This window comes from Medicago sativa, chromosome 4 (assembly GCF_051527215.1).
Source record: "Medicago sativa cultivar Bolivia chromosome 4, Bolivia_mono, whole genome shotgun sequence".
NCBI lineage: Eukaryota > Viridiplantae > Streptophyta > Magnoliopsida > Fabales > Fabaceae > Medicago > Medicago sativa.
Genome location: NC_140752.1, coordinates 86127833 through 86144249, shown reverse-complemented (window position 1 = coordinate 86144249; position 16417 = coordinate 86127833). Strand labels below are relative to the sequence as shown.

Genomic DNA, 16417 nt, shown 5'->3' with positions numbered 1-16417 from the left:
TATCTAGCATTTTCCAATAAAGAATACATGTGTACTTCATTGAGGAAAGAGAAATACAATCTCCTTATGTCTTGTCATCATATATAATATATTAGATTTAAGGGTTAATTATGTTTCTAGCCCCTATAAAATAGCGACCTTGTAAGTTTAGTCCCTACTTAATTTTAATAGCATTTTTAGTCCCTAGTTTTGTTTTTCTGCACTGAGTATTAGTCCCTACTCAATTCAAATTTGTTTAATTTATGCTTAAACTCTTAAATTTTTGAACAATTTTTTGCAGACATGTTTAGAACATTACTAAAAGTTCGTCCGCAAAAAATTATCGCAAAATTTGATTTCTACATCCAGATTTTATTACTTTTTATCTTTAACTTTTGTCGTTTTAAAAAATTCATATTTAATTCATTTCATGTCAGAAAATTCTAAATTTTAGTAAACGAACCTTTCATAGTGTTCTAATCTTGTCTCAAAAAAATCGTTCAAAAATTTAAGAGTTTAAGGATAATTAATCAAACTTTGTTTTAGCAGGGACTAAAATTATAAGTAAATTTTTTTTATAGGGACTAAAAATGCTATTAAAATTAAGTAGGGACTAAACTTACAAGGTCGCTATTTTATAGGGACTAGAAACATAATTAACCCTAGATTTAATTACATTTATTAAAAGTAGGTACTCTAAAAGAATTTAATAAGAGTTTAATTTTTATACACCGTTATATTGTTAGCAAATTGATCGCAATCAATCAAAAATGATTTTAAAATTACATCCTATAATTCTATAACTAAAAGAATGTTTAATCAACAAAATTTAATGTATGTTAAACAAACCTTAAATCAAATACGTCAGATGTGATATATGAAAATAAAGTCAGATATATTTAGCATATGTTTGGTTTAAATTTTGGAGGTTCAAAAATAATTCTAAAAATTTGTTTTAAAAGTTGTGCACTGAACTTTTTAAAAGTTAAAGTATTGTTTTTAACTTTTATCAAAGGAAAATTGGTATCGTTTATAACTAGGTGTCATCTTTTTTTAATTTTCTTTATCATAAATTATTTGTCTTTTTATAATATCAATATATTATTTATTATTTTCTTCCATTGATATAGCTTTATTTATCACATAATAATGATGTTTTAGTAAATGATACACATTTTACTATTAAAATTAACATTATTAATCGTTCTCTTAATAACCGTGTAAAATTTAAAAATGACACCTAATATTAGACAGACTTAACATGTCATTGAAACACAAGTTAGCAAAACCCTTGATTTTATCACGTTTCAATGATTTGAAAGGAGATTTTCCTTGTATAATTAATTGGATTTGAAGCTAAAATTTACCATCTTTACTTTTCACAATTGATTTTAATCTTAGATTTATTACTTTTGTCAAAAAAAAAAAATCTTAGATTTATTACTAGATTTCCTTTTACATAAATATATTTATGGAAATGCTAACGAGTGTGTTTAAAACACTTTTTAACAACCTTAAATAGTAATTTTTTTTATAGAAATTGTTGAAGTCAATGCATTGAAAAATAAATTATTTTACTTTTTCAATGCACTTTTTCTTAATTAAAATTTCTTAAAGAGTGTCATTAGAACATTCGTTAGGAAAGCCCATTTATTTAAACTTAAATCACTTTACATTCAATTTACTTTTTATTTAAGAGAAATGCACTTTAAGGATACTAATTAAAAAATTTAAAGAAGAAATTATGTCTTTAAGAATAATGCATTCAACACATTAAAAGTTTAAAAAATAATTTTTTTACATAAAATTTATTAGGCTAAACGGTACTTTTTGCCTCCTAAGCTTCAAAATGTTGTGATTTTGGCTCCTATTTAAAAAATGGCAATTTTGGCCCCTTTCGTTCTAAAATTGTTGAGAAGACGCCACGTGTCCCCAAACAGAGGCCATAATCGCAACTTTTTGAGAAGATAAGGGGTCAAAAGATCATATTTCCCTTATGTTAGGGGTCAAAAGAACATATTTTCCTAAATAAGGATGATCACTTTTGCCATTTTTTTTAATAGAGGGTCAAAATCTCTACATTTTAAAGGACGAAAAATGCAATTTAACCAATATATTATTTTCATTTTTAAATCCTTAATTATTTGTTAGCAAGACTCGTTTATTTAAAAGTAAAATCACAGTCTCACTAATGATTAATTCTAAATCAATCAAAAATGGGTGAAAGCTTTTCAGAGATAAATCAGATTTACTTTTCAGAGAGGCAGAGGCAAGAATCAGATTAATTTTTGTTTTCTCTGTTCTAAAGGAAGGGACATTATCTTGCCTCTTTATACGGGCTATGTCACTTGCATAAGTAACCTCTGTGTTACTATTATTATATGAAATCCAATGACAGGCAACTGCATTTCATTCTCTAAAAAGAAAGGTTAGGGAACAAACAATAAATGCCCCATTTCCCACACCACCACCCACCAACTTTCAATTTTATTATTTCAAACCAAACCACTGTGCTTCATATTTCAGCAATCTCACAAATTCTCCTAAGTCCTAACCTTTGCTTTCACTCAAATACTAGTATTTGATCAATATACAAACCGAAGAAAATGACGAATCTCCAAATACGAACAGAGGAACCCAACACAGAAACTCAAACCCCTCTTCTAACTTCAAACACGAATCACCAACACGAACACGAAGAAACTAATAACAAAAGCGACGAAAGTGATGAAACCGAAGTAGATAAAAGCCTTGCACGTTTGGAATTGTTTCTAAACATCTTAGGGTTCAATCCACGTTCAATTCTATCCTCTATAATTTGCTGGTCCGGTTTCTTCACATTAGGAGTGGCGGTTCCACTGGTGGCGCTATGGATGGGCGACTGTTCAGAGTGCGAAAAGTACGAATTACTCGGTTGCGAGATGGTGATCGTGGCGTTTCAGGCGAGTCTCGCCGCTGTTTCGTTGCTCTGTCTTTCGCACTGTTTGCAAAAATATGGACTCAGGAGGTTTCTGTTCGTTGACCGTTATACCGGACATGTTGCTTGTTTCCATCGTGATTATGTTAACCAGATTTCGGTAAGCCAATCATCATTTGCCACGTTGGTGCCTGTTTTTTCTTGTCTTGTTGTTTAGATTCAAACAAATATGGAAATGTTTTTGTTATTTTACCTATTTAGGGTTTACTATATATGTCTTGTGCTAAAAATAAACATCATAACTTGTTGCCATTTTTTTGGATTTGGATTCTCTTCATTTAAAATTACACACTTACACGCATTAATTGATCAATGATTTGAGATCAGACGGCCAAAATCGATAAATGTGTTGGAATCCAAATCAATTGCAGAATGTGTTATTTTTTATCTGTGCAGTTTCAATTGTCTAAATTTAGGATGAATGTTAATCTTCCCTTAGTTCAATAACTAATTCTGATCAAGATTTTTGAGGTGGCAAGACTCAAGAGTAACTACAAATTTTGAGATCATTGTAAACAGAAATTCAAAAATACAATTGAAGGACCGTCAAATTGGAAAGTTTCATTTATTTTCGTACTCTTGTCATGTCAAAAATTGTGTTCCAAGTCAACACCTTCTATCTAGGATCTGGTTTTTGTAAGTTAGCAACTCACTTATAAAGTAAAGAGAATATTGTCAATTATTGATGAACAAATCAATGATTGACGTTAGTTGTACATGTAAATACTTGATTTTCTCACTTTACTAACTAGTAACTACACACTTTAGAGTTTAGAGGAGTTAAATCCATCTATTAGCAATAGAACAGAACATTAATGTTGGATTTTGCTTGACTAGAATAGTATAGGGCTATAGGCATATCGCATTATTTAAGCAATTGAAACTGTGATGACCACAGAATTGCAATTAAGTCAAAAGAAAGATAAGTCTGTTATGTTTTCAAGTCTTTCCCTTTTCAATTTTGTGGACTTGTTTAGATATTACAACTGAAATTTAACCGTCCTCCATCTAAATTTTTAGGGATCTTTGCGCCTGTTCATTCTGTGGGTATTTCCGTGTTTCCTTCTTAAGACGGTGCGAGAAATCATTCGCATTTCATATATACAACATGGGTCGTGGGGGTTCTCGATTGCTATTTTTATAGCTTTGATTGTATCTTGGACATATGTCAGTGCAATCTCTCTGACAGCCTGCATTATGTTTCACTTGGTCTGTAATTTGCAAGTCATCCACTTCGATGATTATGGGAAGCTCTTGGAAAGGGAGAGTGATGTGTTAGTGTTTTTGGAGGAGCACATGCGGTTGCGCTATCATCTTTCCAAGATAAGTCATAGGTTCCGAGTCTATCTTCTTCTGGAGTTCTTGGTTGTCACTGTTAGCCAAGTTGTGACTCTGTTGCAGATCACAGGATATCGTGATATGATTACCATGGTAAACGGTGGAGATTTTGCTGTAAGTTATACTCTATGTTTACGTTGTTTATGCATTTAAATTGAAAGAATTAGTTCATTTAAATCGATACAAAGCTATCATGTTCTCAAGCTGTGTTCTATGTTCATTTTCATACAAAGCTTTTTCATTGTTGTTTCTGCCTTTTGTTAACATTTAATGCTTTCAAGGTTCATGGATTGAATGTTCCTGTTTTTGTATTTATTTTTACCCAGGTATCCACACTTGTTCAGGTGGTTGGCATCATTATTTGTCTTCACGCAGCGACAAGAATATCTCATAGAGCTCAAGGCGTTGTTTCGCTTGCAAGCCGGTGGCATGCAATAGCAACATGCGCATCTTCTGATACTTCACAAATGCGAAGCTCCGCGAGTGCAGGGAGCCTTGAGGTTGCAAACCATTTAAACTCAATACATTTAGACTATTCTGAAAGTGATCTGGAGTCGTTGGATTTTGGAGGAATGGCTGTAAATACCCAGTTGATTTCTTATATGTCCTCACATCATAAGAGGCAAGCGTTTGGTACGTAAACAAACCACCTTCTGTTTGAATACTTATGAATTTTTACATGTTCTTCTAGTTAATGGCAAAAATATAGAAATTCCAATTAAGTACTGCACTTTCACTGCAGGTAGTAAGCTTTATACATTTTTTTTTCCCGCTTACTGACTATGCAGAGAAGTGAGAAAAAAAATTCTTGCATAATTCCAAGCTACTTAAAATGCACAAAGACAACCTCTATTTACTTCTGCAGTGCAAGCCTATACTTTTTTATACTGGTTGAGCCTAAAATAATCTGATAATGTGACGTGCAATTCTTTAGATAGCGTAGGTGTAAGAATTAGGAAGTGCTGTTTTGAATTTTTTTTTTTTTTGAAGGCTACTGTTTTGGATTTAATTAGTTTATGATTCCAAATTTCCTATGTCCTAAAACCTTTTATGTTTCACATACAAGGTAGAGTTTTAACATTTAGTCCAGCTAAAGAAGGCGGGATTTTAAAACCTTTTAAGTTTTTCTTTTCAAAAATTCTTTGCATAAGGGATACATTTGTCATGTAATTTCCGACTGATGTACATCTGTCCTATTTTTCCCTAATTTTCATGGACCAAAATTTCCTGCATATGGTTATTTCATTTCATTATCACAGGCCATACAGAAATTTATTTATGATACTCCCTAATTTAATTAGCAAATTAGGTTTGGAGACATCTTCCATATGTAATATGTAGTGGGTAAGAAACCTGTCATTACTTTAGAAAATATATTGAAAAAGTTTCGCTTTACACATGGATAAATCACCATTTGCCAAAAGTAAGATTTCTCATTTATATTGAGATTGGTTCTCTGAATTTCTCTTGTTTAGGTGTGTGTTATGACTTCATTTGTTATCCAAATTGATCTTTGTCGGTCAATGTAATCACATGAAACACTTGAATTCAGGTTGTTAGCATGTACATGTATGCAGGGATCTCATCGTTATTGGTTTCTTTTGAATATGCAGTGATGTATTTGCAGTCAAATCCGGGAGGAATCACTATATTTGGATGGACAGTGGACCGATCTCTTGTCAACACAATTTTTTTCCTTGAGTTAAGTCTGGTTACATTTGTTCTAGGTCAGACACTGATGTCTTGATAAAATTTACTCGCCAATACCAAGAACTCTTTTGGTCACCAAGTCTGCTAAATTTGATTGAAACCCCCTTGTATAACCCTAATTCTTCCTCACAATCAAGTTTGCTGAATTTGGTAGACGTGCCAGAATGTTACATGCATACAGAGGTAGAAGGAGAGAACAAAGGCTCCTTGTCAGTCGTGGACCTTAAGTTTTTTGCCACGCCACTGCAGATGTCTCCAAAAAATCTGTCCAAGATTTTCATTCTTCTCATCAATGTATTTCATCTTCATCGATGTTATGATTTCTAGTTTGCATCTGTTCCATTTTTCAGTGTGTACAAGCCCTGCAGTTTTCTGTTCTATCTGCCAGGATTACAATTTTTCAAAGCAGTCATACCCGTTGTTCAGATTCATAACCTAAGGTTTGTACAATCACATCTGATGTGAAATGATCAGAGCATTCTTCTGATCATACCTCACTACGAATTTCAGCTAGAATGATGTGGAAGTTGAACCCAAATTTTCTATTACATGATACCAATGTAAATATGCTAAAAAAATCATGAGATTGTTTAGCTGCTGATACGGCAGAAGTTAGCCTACAGCTTATTTACAGCCAGTGACATATGTATTTACTCCATTCCAAATATTACCACAGTTTTTTCAAGGTTTACTAGTTCAAAATCGTACAAGCTCGATACAATGTGCTTGTTTAGAGTACTTATTTGAATTTATCTACTGACATAAAGACCTGAAATTGTTTGAAAGAACTTAATGTTTTCAGCTTATTTTCATAAGACTCTAAAATAGCTTATAAAAACTTATAACTTAAATGAAAATGATTTTATCTTGTCAAAAAATGAAAATGATTTTATGTTATCATGACAAGCACTTATAATGTGCAAATTAAGTTGGTTATCAAAACATGGTTTATCTTTCTTTAATTGAGCATATTTTTTTTTCTTCAGAAAAATGATATTTGAGCAAAATTTTAAGGCCCTTTTGTTATTGATTAAAAAATATGACTTTGACATTAAATAATCTAGAGTTTATATATGATTTTATTAAGAAAAAACATATTTCAGGTTTGATTATTGTAATAAAAAAGCGCTTTAAAAAATAATCATTTAATTTGTTTGAATGCAACTGCATAAAACATAGTTTTTTTCTAAAATTATCTCAATCTTTACACTTACTTTCCCTTTTGAGAAACTATTCTTAACTTTTCATTTGAAATTGCTTTCTAATTTTTTTAGATAGATACATTTTTTGAAAAAGTTATAACAAATTAATGCAATACTGTCGAAGTAATTATTTTATTTAAAAGAAAATTATATATTTTTTAGAAAAGCTATTCCAAACAAAAAAAAAAAAAGAATATTTAGCCGGAGTTGGATATATTTTGAAAAAAACGAAAAGATTTTTGTGACAATATTTAGCTGGAAATTTACTTTAGTATTTTAAAAACATCTCTGGATTTTTTTTTCAAGGACAATTATTTTTTTAAGTTAAAACAAATGCTTCTCTAGTTCTTTTTAAATCCCCTGCTACTACTGATCGTTTAAGGAACACTCCTCTGTGAATCCCTTTTTAAACATCACCGAGACTACTTTCCACGTCTTTCTTGCTATTTTCGTAACTCCACTTCGTCGAAATAGCTCATAATCTCAATTGTTACATATTAAAGAAAAAACTACATATGCTTGTACAATTGATTCGGAAAAAAATTAATCCCCTGCTACTACTGATCGTTTAAGGAACACTCCTCTGTGAATCCCTTTTTAAACATCACCGAGACTACTTTCCACGTCTTTCTTGCTATTTTCGTAACTCCACTTCGTCGAAATAGCTCATAATCTCAATTGTTACATATTAAAGAAAAAACTACATATGCTTGTACAATTGATTCGGAAAAAAATTAATCTTTTTTCTCTTGTTTTTACTTTTTCTTATATAACTACTCCATTCGTCTCAAAATAATCATCCTTTTGAACTTTTTTTGTCTCAAAATAATTGTCACTTTAAAATACCAATATCATTTGTTATTTTTCCACTACTATACTTTAATTTATTGAACTTCATCCAAATTAATTACTCCATTAACTACAATTAATAAAAGTATTTTAGTAAATGATACTAATTTTATCATTGAAATTAACACAATTAATCATTTACTTAAAAATGGTGCACAAACCTTAGACAAGAAAAATCGTGTGTAACTTTAAACGACTATTATTTTGAGACAGCAGAGTAACATGTCATATTGTAAAACTGGTCATGTTCTTAAATAGTATTTGCACCGTAATGTTGCAACATCAAGAGTTATTTTCACGATTGTTACAAATATATGAAATTTATTGTAGCAGCATTGCGAACTAACCACTTTTTATAAATGTCGTATATTCAACGTCAATAATAGATTGAACGCTGTATAGATGACATTGCAGGACCTAACAAAAATGGCGATGTGTATTATGAACTCAATCACACCAAACCCGCCAAAATGGCCAAGTAAACCGTACAACTCAACCAACTACCAGCCTAATCAGACCTAAAACAGCGCTAGTGTGGCTACCATTTACAGTTCAATCCCCATCACTTCTTCAGTTCATGTTCAATTGTAGGTTGCATTGCCTTTAGCAACGGAAGAATTCAATCCCCATCACTTCTTCAGTCCATGTTCAATTGTAGGTTGCATTGCCTTTAGCAACGGAAGAAGTGATGGGGCTTGAACAAAACATAACATAAGCCGTTAACCTTTTTTTTTCTTTCTAAAATACAAAAAAAAAAAAAAAAATTAATAACCAATATACTAAAACACCAATGTGCCTCACATAAGCTTCAATATCCAATCGCATTTGAGATGCAGACTTGCAACAATTATCAATTTTATTATGGTCTTCTAACCCCAACTTAGATTGTTAATTAGCAAAATACACCTATAAGGTTTTACCCTACGCAACACTACCACTCATTTAAATGGCAAAGAGATGGTGAACCAACATTTGGGTTAAGGAGTGCCTCCGATTGTGTAGGTGATACCCACACATTCCACCCTAATGATTAAAATCAACCATGAGAAACACCTTAAGACAAGATCAAGCAAACTTAAACAACATTTTTCTCAGCATCACAAAGATTTGAAATATCTCTTAGAAGTTCCTAGATAATAGCCAAATTCCATTTAAATCGTTTTCAAATAGCCTTTGACGTGATCGCATGCAACCCATTGCTATTGTAGCAAGTAAAATTGATTGCACATCACATCCACCAATTGAGCATAAATGGGAACATGTCAAATACAAAAACCTTACCCCAAACTGCAAAATTTCATGTTCACAACCTGCCTAATGCTACCGCGTGAAAGGTTAAAAAAACCCAGGATATGCTTACTGTATAGTCCATCAGTGTGGATGCTTTACATCTCTTAGCAATCCCATCTCGCAGCTGTGTGAATTAATAGAATCTCAATTGTGTGAGAATCATAAAGATGCACCCGACCCAACTATTCCGAACTTGCGACAACTAGGCTGAGAAACATTCTACAGCAGAAAAACACCAAACAATTTACTTTTGGGTTGTATGTCTAAAGCCAAATTATGTGTGAAAAAGGGAGAAATCCCCCACCTCAATACTAAACTGCAGAACAAGAAAAAGACTGATGTGCCAGTAGTTGAATATAAAATTCCCATCATTGGGAGTAACAGATAATTGAAGCCTCAAGGAAAAAAACATGGGTGGGTTGACCATAGATAAAATATATATATATATATATATATATATATATATATATATATATTTAATTCTGATAAGAGCAAGTTTTCATTACAGAAAAATACTCACCTTTCACCATTGTGGACACAATAAGACCTACTTTACGACCAGACTTGACAGCATATTATAACATCAGACATTTAACAATCTCCATAATGGTAAAGTATTAGACACAACTGGAAGGTGGAGACATTTAGTTTCCCATCGAAAGTCAGAACATAAGAACCGGGAATTTTGGTGTCTTGTAAATTACTCAATTTTGGTACCTTGTAGCAAGCGTGCACAAGTCAGGAATCCATGTAACATTTGTAGCATTTAGAAATTGTTCACAGTGAACATGGATTTAGCACAGCAAAGCTATATATTACCGGACCTAATATAAAAAACGGGTCAGAGTAAGATCAGGAAGGAATAACAATTATACAATACAAAAATCCTAATCAATTGATTTGGAGGGTTGGGTAGCACAACTGATTTGAGTTAAGGGGTAAGGAGTTGGAGGTCCTGGGTTCAAACCCGTACAAAGGAGAAAAAACTAATCTAGCAACTAATTACTAACATTTCCCAACAACAATGTTGCAGCCTTGCTCTGGAAGATATATCATTAAAGAATTGCTATAAATGTAATAAACCACCACATATCCCATTCATGAAGAATTACCACATATGAATTTATACAGCATGAATAACAAAATAGAAAAGCAAACAATTCTGGTCAAATATTCCATGGATATGCAAGTAATATGAAAACACAATGTGACAAACCAAGATTTGCATTGTACCTCTAGAGAGTCTGAAGGACAACTAATTGAACTCCTATACTTTAGGATATTCTGGTATCCTCCTCAACCTGCTTGCTTTGATACTGCAGTGACATTTGCAGACAAAGTCATAAAAGAATTCTTATCCTTGTTCCCAAACGTCAATCTTCAGACGGTGAATACACATGATAATAAGAGAACTTCTTTGCTTCCTTTTAACTAGGCAATAAATAATTTGTTATTACTCTTGGGTTCTACAACACACTAGATGGGGATAACAAGCTGAAAATTAGTGGTACATTTTTTTCTCACAGGAAGAGGAATGCTAGTGAAACATAGTGGAAAGATGAAGAGAAAAAAAATAGATTAACTAAGAACCAAGAAAATAGTCAGAAAAAATTGTTCATTCACCACTTGGCCTCAACATGATCAGCATTAAGAAAAAATTGGTAGTTCAATACAGACAGCACCTTACAACTCTCGCAAGAGCACACAAATGTTTTCGGACACCATTGTCGCAAACATTACAAATTATTTGGGGAGAAATTTCAAACTTGCAAGTACAGAAGAGACTCCTTTCACACAATCATTGATTACTGACACCCTTGAAGAAACACTACAGGGAAAATCTTTTAGCATGTGCATAATTTTATACAATAAAATCATTGAAATTCTTCTAGGTAATTCACTTGTACATAAGAACCTTCAACAATAACCTACAAAACTAGGTTCACGTAATACTTAATGTAATTGTTGACCTCCAAATAGATCAATAACTTGTGCGAGTAGCAGTTATGATGAAGAAATGCACAGGATTTTAACCCCCCCCTCCAAAAAAAAAAAGACCAGTCAATATATATCAAATGTCTCTCTTCTAGCAGGGTAACTTTAGATTTTGGGCATTATATCCCTTCTATCACACAGAAACATATTTGATACCTTCATTCCTTAATATCCAAGATATCATAGGAATGCATTACCTTTCATGCATAATAATTTCCATGTCATTTTCTCCAACGAAATGCACAGAAGGCCCTCTTCCACTTCACACCAACCGTCTCTTGCATACACAATATGAATATTAAAAAAAAGGAGAGAAATAACTGATACTAGAAAATCCATATTGCTTTAATACTCAAATCCAGATAAAATTTGTTTACAATATGCCAATAAAATTAAAATTAAAATGAAAATATGTTACATACACGAGATTCAACAGACACTGACTTCCTAATTTCAGAAGGTTATGCCACACCTTGAGCAGCAAAGTGTCGCGGATGTATTTCTATAAGATGACCAAGCACGAAGAATGTTAACCTGAAAAAATCTGGTTCCAGAACGTAAAAGAAAACATCTCTGCTCAAACCAACAAGCTCCTGCTAAAAAAATAGCAGGAGTGATCGTCTAACAAACAAAGCTTGCAACTTCCGTTCAGTACATATCCTCACCTCATCAATGCAAACATTCTGTGTGGCATGTTAGAATGTTCATTGAGACATAGGTTTAAATAACTCCAATCTTAACCAAAAATTCCACCAGTCCCCAATTCACCCTGCTGCAACTCCTTCCGTCGCTGCTCCTCTAAAGGGTCTGGACTCTTGTACACTCTCCGCATCCGCCTGTTAACATCATGAATCTTGTTAAACAATGTTGAGCAAGGCTATAAACACTTACAGAAATTTACAGCGGCTGCCACAGCTGTGCTTTTCTATCCCCCTAGGGACAAGCTACTTAAAAAATTTCATAAACAAATAACTCCAATAGTTTTCCAGTAGATCAAATACCTGTCCTGAGCATGTTGAGCAGGAAATGTAGGCATGAATTCTTTGCTCTTGGGAAGAGGAACTTCACGGAACCATTCATGATTCAGAGCGGCTTCAGCCGTGATCCGCTGCATACAATAGTAGGTGTTATTCTTAATACTAGAGTGAATTGTGGCAAATTAATTCTTGAAGAACAAGCGAACTTTACCTTTTCAGGGTCATAAGTTAGGAGCTTGTTCAACAAATCAAATCCAGAATCAGAAAGAACTGGAGATCCAGTGAATGATGTGGCAGGAAACTTTTTACGCAGAAGATTATACCTGAAAGGAACATTTCGGTCGTTAATAGAAATTACAAGAGTTGTGTAACAGTACAAGTCACCAAGGGAGGCCAGCTAGTCAGACCAAAACCACCCAAAGTTGGAAGCCTGGGAAAACAGTGGCAGAAAAATAAGAACAGTGTAATTAAACAGTCAATGTCTTCAATAAAGGAAATCATGAGTACTTACTGGTGCTTGACAAAATTGACCTTGACTCCAGGTAATTTTGAGAAGCCTGGCCATATTGTTTCATTTGGAGTGCCAAGTATCCTGAAAATCTGCAAACAAAATAACAGACGTCAATGTAGCAGCAATAACTGTAATAGAGAAGTGATTAGACACAAGACGACAAAACTTAAAAGAAAGAGAAAATGAGAGCATATGTTCTACCAAATAATTGACAAACACAGTTGGTATATACCTTGTCAAGTTGATCGAATTCCGTTTTTCCATTGAACAACGGTTCCTTAGACAATAGCTCAGCCATTATACAACCAAGAGACCACATATCAATAGCTGTTGAGTACTGTTTTGCCCCCAGAAGAAGTTCAGGTGCCCTGATAAACATATAGACAACCATCAGGTAAATGATCTCTTATTTCTGCAACAGAATGCAGAAAAAAATGTGTTAAACACATACGTGAAGGCAAGTAAAATTAATTAAATTAGCAACACAGGGCAATGAAAAACTAAAGAGAAGCAGATAAGTATGCTCGTTGAAAACATTGCTGCACATTCAAAGGAAGGATAAGTATGTAAACATTGACCTAAAGGAAAGGGTAACTAGTAGGAGCCAGTTTGCAAGATTAATATTTGGTTACTAATTATTATTATTACAGAATAATTACAAATGAAAATTAAGTTTTATTCAATGCAACAGGCATGGCTGCAATTATCAAATTCACACGTAAACAATCAAACTACACTCTGAATGATGCAAATGCAATATCAATTAGTCCAATATATGTAATAGATATATACATAGATATACAGACACAGATTGCAATAATTAAATAAAGCTCACCTGTACCAAAGAGTAACCACCAGGTGAGTATATGGTTTCAAAGGACTCCCATATTGACGAGCCAAACCAAAATCACAAATTTTTAGCTCACCCCTGTTATTTAAAAGCAGGTTTGAAGTCTTTAAATCCCTATGAAGCACCCAGTTGTCATGAAGATACTTCACACCTTCTAAAAGCTGGATCATTAAGCATTTCACTTCACTTTGGCTAAATGGTTGCTTCATTGACTCCATTAATCCTTTAAGATCATGTTCCATGTATTCCATAACCATGAAAATACTGTCAAGGCTACTTCCAACCACTACTTCCTTGACATCAACTATGTATGGGTGGTGAAAGGAGAGAAGAATGTTTATTTCCCTAAGAGAAGTCAGCGGGAAGCCTTCTTTTTCCTTCTCCATTTTGACCTTCTTTAATGCTACAACTTCCCCGGTCTTCTTATCTTTGGCCCTATATACAACACCGTATGTTCCTTCATCTATCTTGTTAAGTCTCTCAAACTCATCAACACTTCTACAACCCTGAAGCATGTTGACCGTTCTTTGAGGTTGAGCTGGAGGTTCAGGAGTCTCTTGCCTATCAATGTCATCTTCAGATTCTGTATCTGAGTGACTACTGGTGTCACTTTTTGTACCTCGAACATCAATGTCCATATAGTCATCCTTTTCTGATTCAATACCAGGATGTCCATCGCCACTAGACGTTCTCCCATGGTTAACACTTCTTTCTTCCGAATCAGATGATCTGGCTCGAGCACCTTCAAAACCACCTATTTTAGAATCATTGGGGCTCAATAACTTGTTCCTCACTCTAGTCTCCAAAACCTCAGGAGTTAGTCTCCTCTTCCTTTTAGGCATTTCCTCATCATTGAGAATCTCACCCTCATCAACAGGAGAGTTATCTCCAGCTGCCCATCTTGAAGAAGATATATTTCGAGTTGGAACATAATCCTCACCTTCTGGCTGCTCAGCTTCCTGATCATTACCCCATGTCTGTTTCGGTGACAAGGACTGAGATCCGGAAGGAGAAGGAACAGTAACCTTAGATGCTGTGGGCAACTCAACATCCCTAGTTTCCCTGTTCCTGACAGAACGCACTTGAACTTCATCATAAGAAGCATTTAGCGACAGAACAGACGATTTTGGCAGCTGAGGCAGAGGAGGAAGAGCAGCCACTGGTGTTGTGGAGACCCTAACCTTCGATGACCCCTTCACTTCCTTGTCATCCTGATCCCACACAATGGGCGAAAATTTTCTTTTCCTCTCCTGCGGAGGAGGAGACCGAGACCTGTTCACCCCAGATTCAGATTCAATAGCACCATCAGACCCACTCTCACTGGAAAGCTCACCTGGCTCTCTATCGGTTGACTTCGCAGAAAAACCACACCGGCGAGGACCAAGGCTGCCACTGCTACCGGAATCACTCCGGCTGGAAGATGACCGATAATTACCATTAATAACAGCAACTTCTTTCTCCCTAACATCCTTCTGCCTCACCCTAATCCTATCTCTGGAATCTCTGCCCCCACTCCCCCCATTCCTAACCGGATCATACTCTTTCGAATTTGAAAAACCCCGCCTTGAAACTTCCAAATTGGACTCGTGATCCTTAAACTCGTTTTCGTGGTAACTGCCATGTCTGCCAGCAGCCATAAATCTATCTATCTAAATTGATAAATTATAATTGAAAACCCTAATCCCTCAATCGCAACAAACTTTTTTTTGCTTTTTTTTGTTTGTATTTGATTACCAGAACCCTAAACCCAAAACACAAAGAATGATCCAAATTTCAAAATTGAAGAACAAAAGTAAGATTCAAAACCCTAAAAAAAAAGACAAATTGACGCGGTGCTAAAGTAGGAAGGTAATGATTGGATTTGAATCGAAACCCTAAAAATTGAGAAAAGGAGAGGGGATTGAAAAGGATTACCGATGGTGAAATTGGATAATGAAAGGGAAATTGAGAGAAAGAAAAAGCGCGATTTGAATAAGCTATGCGATGCAAAAGCGATTAAGAGAGAAAGAGAAATCGAACCTTCGAGGAGAAAGAGAAGAGAATAACGAAAAGGAAGGAACGAAAAATATCGACTGCTCCGAATTACGATAATTCCGCTCCACGAAAAATATATATTGGAAGATTTTAAGGTTTCCCTTCAAAAATAAAATAGCAACGCGAAGTAAAAAAAAAAAAAAACATATACTATTGTTTCAAAAAAATATCTATAGGACAAATCAACCATGATTGATAGATTTTTGTCAAAAATAGAAAAACAATGATTGTTAAATTATGAGCACAATAGTACACTATGGGTGAAAATTTCTTGTGTGAAAAAATTTACAATGAAATTAAACTTCACTTGAATTCTCTTAAGTAATTTATTTTTATTTAAAATATCTATACATAATTAGGGCATAAAATTAATTGTGCAATGTGTATTACACCGGTCTACGTACTAGTTTTGGAAGAAAAAAAAATTAAAACACGCTAAAGTCAATAACTTTTTGCGGCTGAAGTTTTAAATTATCTGTCAATAATATTTTGCGGCTGAAGTTTTAAATTATCTCCTTGCATCATATTAGTTGAAGTTGTAACCAAAAAAAATATTAGTTGAAGTTTAGATGAGTTGAGTGTATGTGTTTAATAGGATCGAGACAAACTTATAACCTAAGAGAGTGCTAACAAATAACCTCTGTGTATCATATATTTTGTTGGACATGAACCAACTATTTACCAACACGATCAACATTTGTTGAC

The 16417-nt window shown here is 33.9% G+C and overlaps 2 protein-coding genes across 14 annotated transcripts; one reads left to right on the top strand and one right to left on the bottom strand.

The window, feature by feature from the left end:
- Window positions 1-2262: 2262 nt before the first annotated feature.
- LOC146933113 (zinc finger CONSTANS-like protein (DUF3537)) lies at window positions 2263-6689 on the top strand. The gene is made up of 4 exons (XM_085704851.1): window positions 2263-3056; window positions 3977-4408; window positions 4621-4927; window positions 5908-6689. Exons 1-4 carry the CDS (start codon window positions 2586-2588, stop codon window positions 6039-6041), a joined length of 1344 nt encoding a protein of 447 aa, XP_085560977.1. The 5' UTR covers window positions 2263-2585; the 3' UTR covers window positions 6042-6689.
- A 1701-nt stretch (window positions 6690-8390) lies between these two features.
- On the bottom strand, window positions 8391-15762 carry LOC146933112 (cyclin-dependent kinase G-2-like). Of its 13 annotated transcripts, none has more exons than XR_015007341.1 (12): window positions 13664-15762; window positions 13061-13196; window positions 12829-12917; window positions 12529-12640; window positions 12342-12448; window positions 12006-12176; window positions 11763-11842; window positions 11538-11617; window positions 10579-10661; window positions 10063-10169; window positions 9416-9564; window positions 8391-9078 (listed from the first exon to the last, which is right to left on the bottom strand). XR_015007341.1 is itself a non-coding variant. In XM_085704849.1 (6 exons), exons 1-6 carry the CDS (start codon window positions 15313-15315, stop codon window positions 12077-12079), a joined length of 2196 nt encoding a protein of 731 aa, XP_085560975.1. In that variant the 5' UTR covers window positions 15316-15762; the 3' UTR covers window positions 11662-12076. The 13 variants fall into 13 exon arrangements, 1 of the variants encoding a protein (XP_085560975.1); XR_015007345.1 differs by having other exon boundaries at window positions 8894-9078; window positions 9416-9469; XR_015007344.1 differs by lacking the exon at window positions 10063-10169.
- Window positions 15763-16417: the final 655 nt, after the last annotated feature.